General features: G+C 45.5%; 2 protein-coding genes across 2 annotated transcripts; one reads left to right on the plus strand and one right to left on the minus strand.

Annotated features, from left to right (window-relative positions):
• The first annotated feature begins 1,815 nt into the window (after positions 1–1,815).
• Positions 1,816–8,040, plus strand: LOC123143076 (uncharacterized). The gene is made up of 9 exons (XM_044561859.1): positions 1,816–2,312; positions 2,706–2,915; positions 2,987–3,448; positions 3,534–3,644; positions 3,731–3,910; positions 4,599–4,883; positions 5,623–5,743; positions 5,842–5,968; positions 7,687–8,040. The coding sequence occupies exons 1-8, from the start codon at positions 1,908–1,910 to the stop codon at positions 5,961–5,963; spliced, it is 1,896 nt and encodes a 631-aa protein (XP_044417794.1). The 5' UTR covers positions 1,816–1,907; the 3' UTR covers positions 5,964–5,968; positions 7,687–8,040.
• Positions 6,502–8,870, minus strand: LOC123143077 (GDSL esterase/lipase At5g45950). Its single transcript, XM_044561861.1, has 5 exons — positions 8,034–8,870; positions 7,705–7,835; positions 7,230–7,460; positions 6,896–7,148; positions 6,502–6,812 (listed from the first exon to the last, which is right to left on the minus strand). Exons 1-5 carry the CDS (start codon positions 8,833–8,835, stop codon positions 6,622–6,624), a joined length of 1,608 nt encoding a protein of 535 aa, XP_044417796.1. The 5' UTR covers positions 8,836–8,870; the 3' UTR covers positions 6,502–6,621.
• Positions 8,871–12,879: the final 4,009 nt, after the last annotated feature.

Raw genomic sequence — 12,879 nt, forward strand, 5'->3', positions numbered from 1 at the left:
ATGTGTATTTTAGGCCTTGAATGCAAGATAGAAGTAAAAAACATGAATAAACGAACTTTAACTGAGGCACTATAACTAGAAAGACACATAATCATGACAATTTTGAGAAAACAACCATCGCTCAAATGTTTTCTTTCGATTATTTGCCATTATTTCTTTACATTTCTACTTTATGTCCATGTCCTAGTCAAGCTTCTAATATGTCCTTTGCCGAACAAATAAAGAAAAGTAGCAAAAGAAGAACAAGAAACAGGGGAACATTACCAGATGCGATGCACAAAATAGAGTGGTGGTAGACAATCAAGTATTTATTGTTCACTGCATAACCAATGAAAGATTGCACATCACCTTTTTTTTACGCTTCTTAAAACCAATCGTCTCATGAAGCATCATTTCATCGACCACCAAGCACTAAAGTTTCTCTTCTCACATCGCATCATTTCATCGACCACCGTTATTTCCAAGCAGGCTTAACTTTTCAAGATCAAATGGGGAAATAATATTCTAGTAGTTCACTCTTCTTCGTGCATACAGTATCGCCACCTTTCCGATCTGAGTTGACATGACCTGTCAAATTCTTTTATTCTTCAAAAGGAATACTCACCGTTGCATACTAGTTGGTGCAGGAAAGGAATATACCTTTTACAATTTATTTTCCTCTTCAAAACCAAATATTACACTTCTGTATGCCACAATCTAAGTCCCACAGCTAAGAGATGACGTGCTTGCAACAGAGCAAGTGAGCAAGAAAGGTGTTGTACTTTAGGCAAGGTTGATAGTTGTAAAAGTAACGAGACTCAAAGAACTATTCTTGTGTACAACACAATTTTGCGAGAATAAATTAACTAAGGGAGCCTAAGTGTGCTATATCTTAATCAAGTAGTAATCAAGACATGGGCGACAGGCGAAAGCGTGGGCAGAAGTGTCCACCGTGACCGCGTGTGACAGCGCAGGATGGGTGTCAGAGAGGAGACTACGGTGTCGGGTGGGTTGGGTTTAGGGTTTAGGGTGTATCATTGCTAGCAACCATCGTTCGCCTACTTGGAGAAGAAATAAGCATTTTAACATAAGGGCATCATACAATTACTTACAAAATATTACATCAAAAAATAAAAACTATGCTAGATCTGAAGTATTTTTTCAGGCTTCATCTGAGTTTACTGTACTTTCTATGCAGGTTCATCAACGCCATATGGGAGGGAGGGTCTGAGGCGGAAGGGCGGACCAAATGCTTACCAATTTGGAGCATCTTGTGGCGATCCATGGATACAGGAGTTGCCTCGTCCGGCACTCTGTGGAATCACCTCGCCGGCTGCTGGTGTGAACCCTCGCTGCCCAGGGGTCGCCAGAGTTGATGGCTTGGTGGCCGGCTGTCCAGGGGCCGCCGGAGTTGACGGCTTGGTGGGCGGCTGTCCAGGGGCCGCCGGAGTTGACGGCTTGGTGGCCGGCTGTCCAGGGGCCGCCGGAGTTGACGGCTTGGTGGCCGGCGGTGCATCCGCCTGTCCGCTGGGCACGGACATGAGATGATGCAACGTAATAGAATCAATCTACGATTTCTTGATCAGTTGGTTCTGTTGTGTATACCAACGTAAAGAGGGAAGGAGACTAGGACATAATTGCAATTTGCCACAAGGGCAGTCGGGTCATTTCGCATGGTGAAAATTGGGATAAAAACTGAGAAATGATTACAGTAATTAAAAAGGGCATATTATCTACTGGAAAAAGAAAAGCAGGGCAAATCATCCAACCGAAAGTAAAGAGGGGCAAATTATCTACTGCCCAAGTAAAGAGGGGCATATTATCCAATCTCCCCCACTTCCTGCCCGCGCCCGCCCGCAGTCGACCGCGAGTCTCCCCTGTCGCCAGCGCCGCCGCCGCCCCCGTCTCCGGCGAGCCCCTCCCACAGAATGCCATCTCCGTCCCTCCTCCTCCCGCCTCTCCGCCCGCGCCTCGCCGCCTCCTCCCCCTCCCCCCGCTACCCGCCCCACGTTCTCAGAACCCTACCACCGCTGGCCCCCGCTCCTCGCCTAGCCCTCCCCGCCGCGGCGGCCCGCTCCGGCGGGGGCGGTGACCGCGAGGGAAACCGGGGCGCGGCGGGGGACCGCGAGCGCGTCATCCCCATCGCGCGGTGCTACGAGGCGGGCCTCGCACGGCTCGAGGTCTCCGGCGCCGCGCGGCGGGAGCAGGCCATCGCGGCCGCGGCGGCGGCCGACGGCGGGGCGGCCGCGGAGGCGCACCTCGGCGCCGGCTCCGAGGCCATGGTCATGGAGGCCTTCCTCCCCGGAGCCGGTGGCGCCGCGTCCACTCGGGTGGTGAGCGCCTTACTTTGCAGTGCTTCAGTGCCTGTCATTCGATTAGGATAGGCTGCCGTCATGCCGCACCAACCATAGGAAACATTCTTCGAATACACGCAGCATTTTAGTACTTCCATCATCAGAAATATGCAGCCAACACAAGGTGAAACCCATTGGAAGCTAAATTCAACATGTGGATTCCCAATGGCAGTGCAGGTGGATAAGGCATTCGTGCTGCAGTCGAGACATGTGTGGTTTAAGAACGGATCGTTGTTTACCCCTCTTAATTGTAATTTATCCACGAAGGAGCTTATTAGTCTGTTTGTATATGTGAAATACGGCAAGGATTGTAACTTTTAGTCCCATTTTCTCTCTTCATTTTGTTCTTGAGGAAGTTTTGCTGATTTGTAGATTTTGCAAGCCAAGGAAGTCAAAGAGAAGGCCGCTAAGATAAAGAAGGACTTTGGTGATGATATTTTCTCTGAAAATGAACCTGATTCCGAGAGTATCTTGGCCATGGCTCTTAAGCAAGTTGTGATGCACAAGCTTTCAAACTACCGGCTAGAAATCTTCTCCCCGGGTTCAGGGAGGGACTTCCAGGATTGGAGCAAACCCCGAAAGGTGTACATTGGGGCTTGATACTGAATTTTGTTTGTTTGTTTAGCTCTTGCTAATTTGTGGTTGCTTGCCAGGTTCCTGTGGATTTCAGCATCAGTTCATCGGATGGAAAACTTCTATCCGCTCTTGCTGAAGCAATTTTCTCATGTGTCATTGAGGATACCGAAAAGAGTTACTTCGGTGGCACAGGTGGATTTTTCCAATCGCAGAAGCTGAACTGCTCATCTGATTCCACTGTTTGTGTACACAGAATTTCCGAGGCAGAAGTTGCAAATAATGCTAGGAGATGCTTGGAGAGTTTTAATCTTACCAAGTCCTCTCATGAAGTGGGCAGATTAAAGAATGTGTGGTGGCCAGCCCCAAAATATGGAAGGTTGGCGGAGATCGGCAGTCCTGATTTTATCCTTTGGGCCCATGAGTTTGTTCCTTCTTATAAACTGCAAATTAATGCCAATGCATTCGAGAATACAAAGCTTGAGGGCTGTCATGAGTTAGTAAATAATAGGTGGGAAGTTCCCATATCCCACTTCCAACTGGTATATGGTTAATCTATCACTATCCTTGATGTAAACATACTGCTGTTTTGATCAGTATTATTTATTTAATTTTCTACAACTGTAGGTGGAACTAGGGAATGTTGTTGACATGTATTTTGAAGATCAATTTACGATTCCTGGAAAAACTTTCCGTTCTCACTGGAATGCAGAACCATCCAAGATTAGAAGGAACAATGTATGCTGCTACTTTATTTCAGTCGAAGCTTGCCTGTAAAAATATTTATTATTTTCTCTTTTCCAACATTGCTTCTTTGGGTGCAGGGTTATTTGAACAACCTTTTTTCTTTCTTGGCTGGTTGTTCTGTTATTTTTATTGTCGGCGTCGTTGCTCAGTTATGCTGGCCTCAATCTCTTAAAGGCAAAAGGTTGTTTATGGGCAGTTCACCCACCTCATCATCACAGAGCTATTGTTCTGATGTTCATTCTCTGGATAATAGTGAGGTATACTCATTCCTTGTGACGTTCATGCTTGTTCTGTGGAGAAATTTGTTTTTTAGCCTGAATTCCTTTGTGACCGCTTCTGTTTTCTGGGGTTTATGCGTGATATGCTGTTGGCCCTTTCACAGGATATTGATTCATCATGATTTCCCCATAGTATTTCAGATTTAATTTTTATTTTCTTTCTAACCGATTCTAACTTTGATACTTGGTGTTACTCTAAATAGGAAACGTTCATTTGTTGCAACTTGCATGTAGTAACTGTTAACTGCTCACCATAAACCATGGAGTCTCTGGAAGATGCTAAAGATGATTTATGGAAAAGTCATTTCCTAAGCCGCTTTTGCTTCATGACGAGTGTTCTGTTTTCTTCTTGTTGCTAACATCATGTAGCATATAGATTATATATTTCAACTACTACAGTACTCTTTTGGAATGTCCAGCAGACCTACCTACTGTGCATAATTAAGGGCATATCTGATGACAAATAATTACCCTCCAAGAACTATTCAGCTCTCAAGAGTTTAGTGCTCTGTCTCTGTGGCTCTGGAACACTGATAGTATCTTCTTCTTCTTCTTTTTTTTTCTTTTTTTTTTGCGAAAGCACTGATAGTATCAATTGTGGACACTGCATTTTCGTATATCAGGTGCTCTGCAATTTTTCCTCTTCTGATTTGTTCCCCCTGAGCAGGTACGAGGTTATTGCATATCTGTTGTTAAGAAAATAAAAGATTCATGTGGTTGCCCTGGGGATATAGTGGTTGATGAAAATATTGGTGCTTGGATTGGAGAATTGCCTGACTGCTTCAAGGCCATCAATTTTGGCGATAATGCTGCTTCTGATGATGCTCAGTATTCCCGTACTGTTATCAAAGAAAATAAGAACCCATTGGTATCAACTGCCACCGGGATGACTTCTCATCTGGAACAAAACGATAATACCCAGGAAAGTCTGCAGAACATTGCTAGCTTTCAGGTAAGTTTGCCTGATTTATTAAAGACATCTCTGTAGCAGATGAAGACATTTTGTATTTTTGATGGTGTATCTACAACTCGAGTCTGATATCGATATGCTTATACAGTCATGAATTAATAATGTTCCATTTCTTAATTTTATATCTGTTGTTTGCCATTCGATTTTTTTGTCACGCGTGCTGAAGCAGAATGCATTTGTTTTGTCGCCTTAAATATTATCCCAATGCAATTTATTATTTTAGTTTTGGTATCCTTCAAATCCGTTTCACACTTATCTTACTCCAGCAGTGTATGCGTGGATTTTTACATAATATTATGATTTAGAGTGAACCTTTTGTAATACCTTGTCTTTCATGTATCAAGTTGGTTCTTTGGTCTGACTCACATGAAAGAGTCTACTCTTTCTTTTACTGTTTGCTCAGCTATTGTATGCTTACTGATACTTTGGCTGCAATTGGACTTAATCCTTTACTTCAGTTATATGACAAAAAAAACTGCAAGCTACTCTTTTATACCTCTTGAATAAGCTGTGCGTGCAGTGTTTGCCTACTTTTATGTGTGATCTGGTTCATAAGGCACCTATATTTATTTTCCATATTGCTTCTTTTTAATATTCTTTTCCACATTGCTTTTATAATTATAATGTTAATGCTCCCTCTGTTAAAATAAATTGATATGTTATTCATTCTCTTTGGTCAAATGCTATAACTTGCACCGTGTCACTTGATTCATATATTTAGGTGGTGATGTCAGAAGAAGGTAAATTGGTAGGTTTTCAGCCAACAAGCCGCCTAGCTGTGAACCATTGGGCCAAAAATCCACTAGCAGCACTGCTGTATGAGGGGCGGAAGCTTTCTCCAGGTATTAGGATTGTCCCAAGAACTTATTCTTACTATTTGTGATTATATTTATGCTCATATATTTTGTCCTGTCTGATACTTTCAAATGGATATTGTCAGCCTTTCTGGAGCCTAGGCTTAAAATTTCCCGTCCTGCTAAGGTTGTCCCAATTGAGTTGTTGATGTCGGTAAATTCAGAATCTTTTTTTGCTTTGGCGAGGCCTATTCAAGATCCATGCTAATGGAGGTACCTTAACCATTTCATTTATCCTCCTTTTTTGGTCCAGCAATTTATTTCCCACACATATAGTATAATGGCCAGTACTATATTTACCCAAAATGTCCTAGTTGCTGGCCTCTTCTACATAATCATTAGGTAACAGCTTCAGCCACCATTGGGTGTTGAAAACAACTCTCCCTTGTAAGGTTCTATAGGTCCTAGGTGTTCTAAGCATGATTCTACCGACCCATATGCAAAAGTTAAGCTATCACTGAGAGGAAGGCAATTACTTATGGAGCTCTATTCCTGACTGCATGGTTTATTTCCTCTGCGGATCAGGAGTGCTAGACCGGTTTGTTCTACGGGTGCCCATATTGCTGGAGATTATCCATTGGTTTGTGGTTGGGGGTTGTTGTGGGGGTGTGCGGAGGACGAAGAACAAATAGACAGGGCCATATTTAGTTATGACTATGCAAGCACTTCCATTACCAAATGTAATATCTGTGCCATCTTAAGAAAAATCGTGCCATCTCGCAGTCACAATCATGGAACAAGGAATATAGTAGAAAATGGTATGACTGATCTGTTCTATTGAACTGCAATCGAATATGCACTAGAATAAAATATAAAATACTAGATACAATCTCTGTGGGCTGTAGGTTTGAATTCACAATCTTGATCTAGGCATAAATTTCTCCAATTGAATTCATAATCACGTAATCAGTGATGATTTGGTTCATTCTCTCTGTTTGGTGGACAGCATCCCAGTACATGTACTTGCTGGGATCTGTGCATGTTAATCGGCCTCTGCATGTTTGCCCAACTTCAATAACCCCTGTTCCACAGCAGCCTCTTGATGTCTCTGTCAGCCCTGGCGTTCATAAGAAAACATTGTCATTACACTTTATTTTCCTGCTGTTCATTTAAAAGGGACCAAAATGTATCACAGCTTACCAAAGTTTTTGGGGTCTATTGTCGCCATGCTTACGATTGGATAAACGTCAATAAAAGTAGCTCTGATATCTCGTTGGTTCCTCAGAAAGCGCACCACTTCACCTAGCCTTCTGTTGAATGAAGTTGCCATGGAGTTCATGTTTTCATGGCATGTTTCTGCACCCGTGCCTAGCAAGGTTCTAACAAGTGGCAAACACCCAACTGGGGGCACTCCAACAAATACAAATCTCCTTCCTCCAAGTGCTCTCATTGCCTGAGTAAAATGATAAGGGTTAAGTCAGAGCACTGAGCTAACATACAAAAGATAGTACACTATCATTTGACAAGTGCTTACCTGGGTATAGTTAGCGACACGTGTTATCAGTAGGTTCTCATACGGCGGCCAACTCTCTGTTCCTGAACGGTTTGTGGCAAGATAGTGGTTAAACAGATCGGTTGTTCCAGCACTTATGACGAATGTAGCCCTCCTGAGAAGTTGACCAGCTCTTCTTGGTCCCACTAATCTTTGGAGGTTTCTTCTGTAACGCCATAGGTCCTCGACTTGATTGGAAAATGATAGTGTATTCTACCATGGAGAGAGAAAATGAAAACACAGCTAGCTAGTTAGTACCAAATACCAGCTCTGAATAAACGGAATAGCTTGGATTAGTGACTAACTATACCTCATCTGTTTTGTTAGCCCATTTCAATAACTATTTTCAGTAGCATTTTACCATGTTTTCTTTAGATTCACCTGACTCGATTCATATGATTTGCCTGACTTTGTGCTCTGATGGAAAAAAACGTTGCAGGTTATACTGCTGACATACCGATATCCTGGCGGTCGCATCATCGTATCCGGAGCCTGCTGATGCAAAACTCACACCCCTTCTGAGCTGCCTTGGCCTCAACCTTGGCTCGCGGAAACCTGGAAGGCTCCTCGCTACACCTAGTCTTTCCGCTGCACATCCCAAAAACAGCACCGTAAATGCCATACTGACCAACAGTGAGCGTCACTCACCTTTCGACCAAAAACATCAAATCCTGTAGCCGCACATGAGCTCCACCACCATTTGATTGGAAGAGAAGCCCAGTGGTACCTTGTGCACGCATAATTTACCAGCGAAATAGATGCAAGGAAAGAAGAGTGCGTCTGTACCGAGTATGTCAGTGATGAGCCTGCCGTTGCTGAACCGGCCGGTGGGCCTGCCGCCAAGGAACCCCGCGCCGTACGGCAGGAAGTTGGCCCTCATCATCGTCTGCAGCCGGTTGTTGTTCCCGGGGTCCACCGTCGAGTCCCCGAACACCAGCATGGTCGTCCAGCCGGTGGTGCTATAGTTGATCGGCCTCCCAGGAGCCGGCATTGGTGGCATCGGCAGCGGCACCGCGGCCCACCCCGGTTCCTGCGGTGGCACCACCGTCCGTGGCGGCGTCGGATCCTTCGGCGTCCGCCTATGGCGAGGCAGCTCCGGCGGCTCAGGTTCCGGCGGATCGTCCTGCCTCGGCGGCAGCCGCGCACGCCGTGGGCGAGTCGGCGGCGCTGCTGGTTCCGCCGGTGGTGGCGGCGGCGGCGGCATGGAGCCCGGCAGCGAGGGTACTCCTGGCGCATCGGACTCCTCCGGCGGGGGCGGCGGCGGCAACAATGGAAGCCCAGGCCAGGATGGATTGTCCTGCTCGTCCGACGGCGGCGGCGGCATGCTTCGCACAGGTGGATTGTCCTCCTGCTCGTCCGACGGCGGCGGCGGCATGCTTTGCACAGGCGGATTGTCCTCCTGCTCGTCCGACGACGGCGGCATGCTTCGTGTGGGCGGATCGTCGTCCTGCTCGTCCGGGGGCGGCGGCAGGCTGCGCGCGGGAGGATCATCGTCCTGCTCGTCCAGCGCGGCCGCCGTCCTCCCCGGCGACGGCTGCCATGCGATGAGGAGGAGCAGTGCCACCGCAACCACCGCCGGCCTCCTCATGGGTCCTCGCCCTGGTGGTGGTATGTGGTGCTACAGCCTTACCAAGTAGCAAGTGTGCCCGGCCATGGATGCCGGTAATATATATGCTCTGCGGCTGGAACCTCTGCCGCTCCACCTGAGCTGAGCAGAGCAGAGCAGAGCAGAGTGTGTTTTCCAAGACGGCTTGGTGCTGTGTAGGTGGGGAGCGACCTAGTTTACTCTCAGGCTGCTTTGTGTGACATGATTACTCTGTGATTTTCAAGACAGCTTGGTGGTGTTTAACTTAACTTGTGTTACTTTACCAGTGAAATCTACTCTGTGATGACATTCTTGAGCCCATTGATTAACTTTGTATGGACATTATTATAAACTACAGAGTCAAGACCAGTTACATCCCATTTACTTATTCAAGAAAATAATACACATGCAGAATTATAGTGTGCTCAAGAGGATTCTTGAACCCTCCACATGTTCACCTACTCAACCTGTATTTTCCAAAATTGTCTGTGTAGTCCTCTGTGTTCTATAAAAACAAACAAAACACAAGAGTTAAAATAAACATTAATTAAAACAAGAAACGGAATGGAGAGAGGAAGGCATGGGACGGACGTGCTTGCGCTTGGTTTGCTCATGTCTTTTCTTCTCCTGAGAGGAAGGTTGCTCATGTCATCGTGGTGACGTCATCGGTGCCGCCGAACCTGTGTAAGCTGCGGCTGCGTGAGCATGGGAGCACCGGTTATATCTAAATTCGATTGTGTTTCTCCACCATTCTAAATTGTGATGCCATAGCGTATTTTTTGCCAAACAAAAAAGACGGACATCGAGAATTTTACTAGTTTTGGCATGTACCCCGGTGTTAAACTTTGAGATAACATTCTTGAGCGCACTGCTCTCACTTTATGGACACTGTAACCTACAGACTGAACACCGGTTATGTTTTACTATTTATTTATTCAAGAGGAATAAAACGGATGAAAACTATATTTACTGAAGAGGAACACACATGAAAGATGAATAAACATGTTGCATTTGAGTGCCCGGGTTACCAACAAGAAACAGAAACAATATGCAAAAAGCTCTCATTTAGGTGAGCTTGTTTGTATTTACAAAAGAGCCCTTGAACTGTTTTTGCACAAAAGGAAGCTCATCTACCGTGGGAGCTAGGATGACAGATAACAATTTCTAAACCCTCCACTTGTTCACTACGTCTATCCATTTTATCCATAATTGTCTTCATAATCCTCTGCTCTATATCTATGCTATGATAAAAACACCCATAAAACAAAACAGAGTACAAGAGACGATATAAACATTAGAACAAGAAACAAAAGAGAGGGGGAAGGCATGGGATAGATATGTGCTTGGGTTAACATGCCAATTTGTTGTCATCGTCTCACTAGAGTAGTGACTTGACATGCCAATTTGTTGCGTGCCCCGTCTTTGATGGTTCTTCCTCGCCCCTGCATCGTAGACAGAAATCTTCCGCCGGTGTAGGGTCTGGATGGGTTTTCACTCGTCGGAGATAGTCTATAGCAGTACATTCTAATTCTAATTTTATCTTTCACAAATCCCATTTTCACCTGATATACATCATCATTAAAAACCGTTTTAATCAATCATCTCGTGATCTCTCGATGTGCTCGAAGATCCATGCTAATGCGTGTAGGAATGCTCATGCACCTGGCTAATGCATATATTCTGGTTGAGCGAGTCACATAAACCATATTCACACTCCCCAGATAAATGACATAACTGCATATTTTTTCTCTCTTCTATGATGTATTATTATAAGGGAGAAAAAGTTATCCCCTGATAACAAAACGAGGAGAATGGACAAAAGTTTGATTAAACCGTTTTCTTTCATAGACCACGACCAAGTACAAAACCGTAAGCAATGCACCATGGTTTCTCCTTCTCGCCGATCAAAGCACGAAGAACATGAACTTCCTAAACATGTTGTTAATCCAAGATGGTACTTTAGTTGAGCTACTCGTTGCTTGAAAACTCCCGCATCAGACATAAAGTGTATGGGAAAGAAACATATATGTGGTCTCGAGGTTCCACAGGTAAGCAGCCCAAGTCTTCCATCTTGGAGCTGTCGAAATGATAAGCGACTACTCTTTTGAGAGGTGTATGTAAGAAGACAGTCTCTTCGTTCGGATGAAATCCAAGTAGGGAACCTCTGTTGTAACACTGTTCTGAGTTAGTATCACTGTGTTCCCCGGAAAATTCTGCTAGAAGAGGGTCAAGGTTGATGTCGCACTTTGACCTCCAGTTTATCTGATCACACGTTTCGTCGAGGTACCAAATCCGAAGTCTGAGGCCACCATGACCGTCAAGTAGAGCACAGTACACGCCATTCTCTGATTTTCCTAAATGCAGGTCCGTGGTATACATTCCACAAAAACCTTCTCCTTGATAGGCGCTCGGCCTCGTGGCCATTCGTTGTCGAGCAGGAGGAGGCCGTTGCAGTGCTGCTTGATCGTCGAGCACTCGGCGCCCACGTAGTCGAACGCGGCCGCGATGCTGGTGGATGACATGGCGGGCGAGAAGTATTGTGTGAGCAGTTCACGCGTGTCGCCGCTGAGATGGACGAATATGCCGCTCAGTGAGCGCGGCAGGAGGTCCACGAGCAGCCGTCTGGTGTCGACGACGTCACGCCACGCCTTGCAGACGCACCGGGACACAGCGAGGCTGGGCGGCGACGTCGTCTGGAGGCGGCGCAGCACGTCGGAGAGCAGGTCGACGGGTAGCCGCTGCGTCAGGTCCTGCGTGGACGACGGCGTCTCCGTCGTCTGCGCCATGGTCGCTTTGTTGCTACACAACTTGTGCTCTTCGATACAGAACCGTTCGATATATTTATAATACGGAGAGTTGGAGATGCGTACGTGATTGAATCCGGTTCGGTTGAATCGAACGGGCAAGTTGTTTAGTTGTCCGCTTATCTGATCACGACTCCTGTTTCCACCTGATATCATATCATGTTTAGCTCTTTTTTTTTTCTTAAAAAGAGATGTTCCAATCGTTTTTTTATTGTGTTAAATCTCGGTTAATCAAATATCGCTTGATTGTAACCCAAATTTAAATGACACAACTCTGTATTCCTCTTCCACAATCTATTTCATACAAAGGAGAAGTAATTAATGTGCCAAACTGAGGGATGAACAAAAGTTTGCTTAAACATATTTCATTCATAGAACACGACCAAGTACAAAATTGTAAGCCACGCACCACCAAATTTCGATGTCTTTTATACTCCCTCCGTCCCAAAATAAGTGACTCAACTTTGTACTGAAGTTGAGTCACTTATTTAGGGACGGAGGGAGTACAGTCTAAGACACTGCCGATGAATAGCTGAGTTCCTTGCCATGAGTAAGCTATATATATACTACTATATCATAACTTAAGGAAAATAAATCTATTTACAAGATCACCATTTCACTATACAAATTGATCGCTCATGTGCACGGAGAACATGAACTACTCAAACAAGCTGCTAACTAATCCCGATGATATTCTCGTTAAGCTACTTGTTGTTTGAAAACTCCCCTATCAAACATGGCGTGTATGGGAAACACAACCTTATCTGGCTTTGAGTTTCCACGGGTACGGTAAGCAGCCCAGGTCTTGGACCTCGGAGCTATTGAAGTGATAGGCCATTAATCTGTTGATGAAGGGTGTATGGAGGAAGACGATCTCTTCATTCGGATGAAACCCAAGTAGAGAATTTTTGAGGCGACTCTGCTTTGACCTATCTTTGGTACTACCGGCACCATCATTGTCAAAAACCAAATCCTCCCCCGCTAGTGCTTTGCTCCTATCATCTTCATCTCACTTTAAGATCCAGTTTATCATCCATGTCCTCCATGCCCGGCGTGCACATGGGCGGAGGAGTAGGCAGGTGCGTCCATTGTTGCGTGGCGGGGTTAACCACCCATGCCTCTTCTGGTTCATTGTCGTAATCGTCGGCGACGAGTAGAAGGAGGCCGTTGCAGTGTTGCCTAATCGCTAAGTATTCAAGGGTGTCGCGGGTATCCAAGTAGTCGAAGGGGGCGATGTTCGCGG

This window comes from Triticum aestivum, chromosome 6D (genome assembly GCF_018294505.1).
Source record: "Triticum aestivum cultivar Chinese Spring chromosome 6D, IWGSC CS RefSeq v2.1, whole genome shotgun sequence".
Taxonomy (NCBI): domain Eukaryota; kingdom Viridiplantae; phylum Streptophyta; class Magnoliopsida; order Poales; family Poaceae; genus Triticum; species Triticum aestivum.

What these genes read in the sequence shown, in the direction of transcription:
- LOC123143076 (XM_044561859.1), top strand. Translation starts at nt 1,908, where the DNA reads ATGCCATCTCCGTCCCTCCTCCTCCCGCCTCTCCGCCCGCGCCTCGCC. An exon ending in GCGCCGCGTCCACTCGGGTG is followed by an intron (nt 2,313 to 2,705) that starts GTGAGCGCCTTA and finishes GCTGATTTGTAG; the next exon opens with ATTTTGCAAGCCAAGGAAGT. An exon ending in ATTCTCTGGATAATAGTGAG is followed by an intron (nt 3,911 to 4,598) that starts GTATACTCATTC and finishes CCCCCTGAGCAG; the next exon opens with GTACGAGGTTATTGCATATC.
- LOC123143077 (XM_044561861.1), bottom strand. Translation starts at nt 8,835, where the DNA reads ATGAGGAGGCCGGCGGTGGTTGCGGTGGCACTGCTCCTCCTCATCGCA. An exon ending in ATGCGACCGCCAGGATATCG is followed by an intron (nt 7,461 to 7,704) that starts GTATGTCAGCAG and finishes TCTCCATGGTAG; the next exon opens with AATACACTATCATTTTCCAA. An exon ending in AATAGACCCCAAAAACTTTG is followed by an intron (nt 6,813 to 6,895) that starts GTAAGCTGTGAT and finishes TATGAACGCCAG; the next exon opens with GGCTGACAGAGACATCAAGA.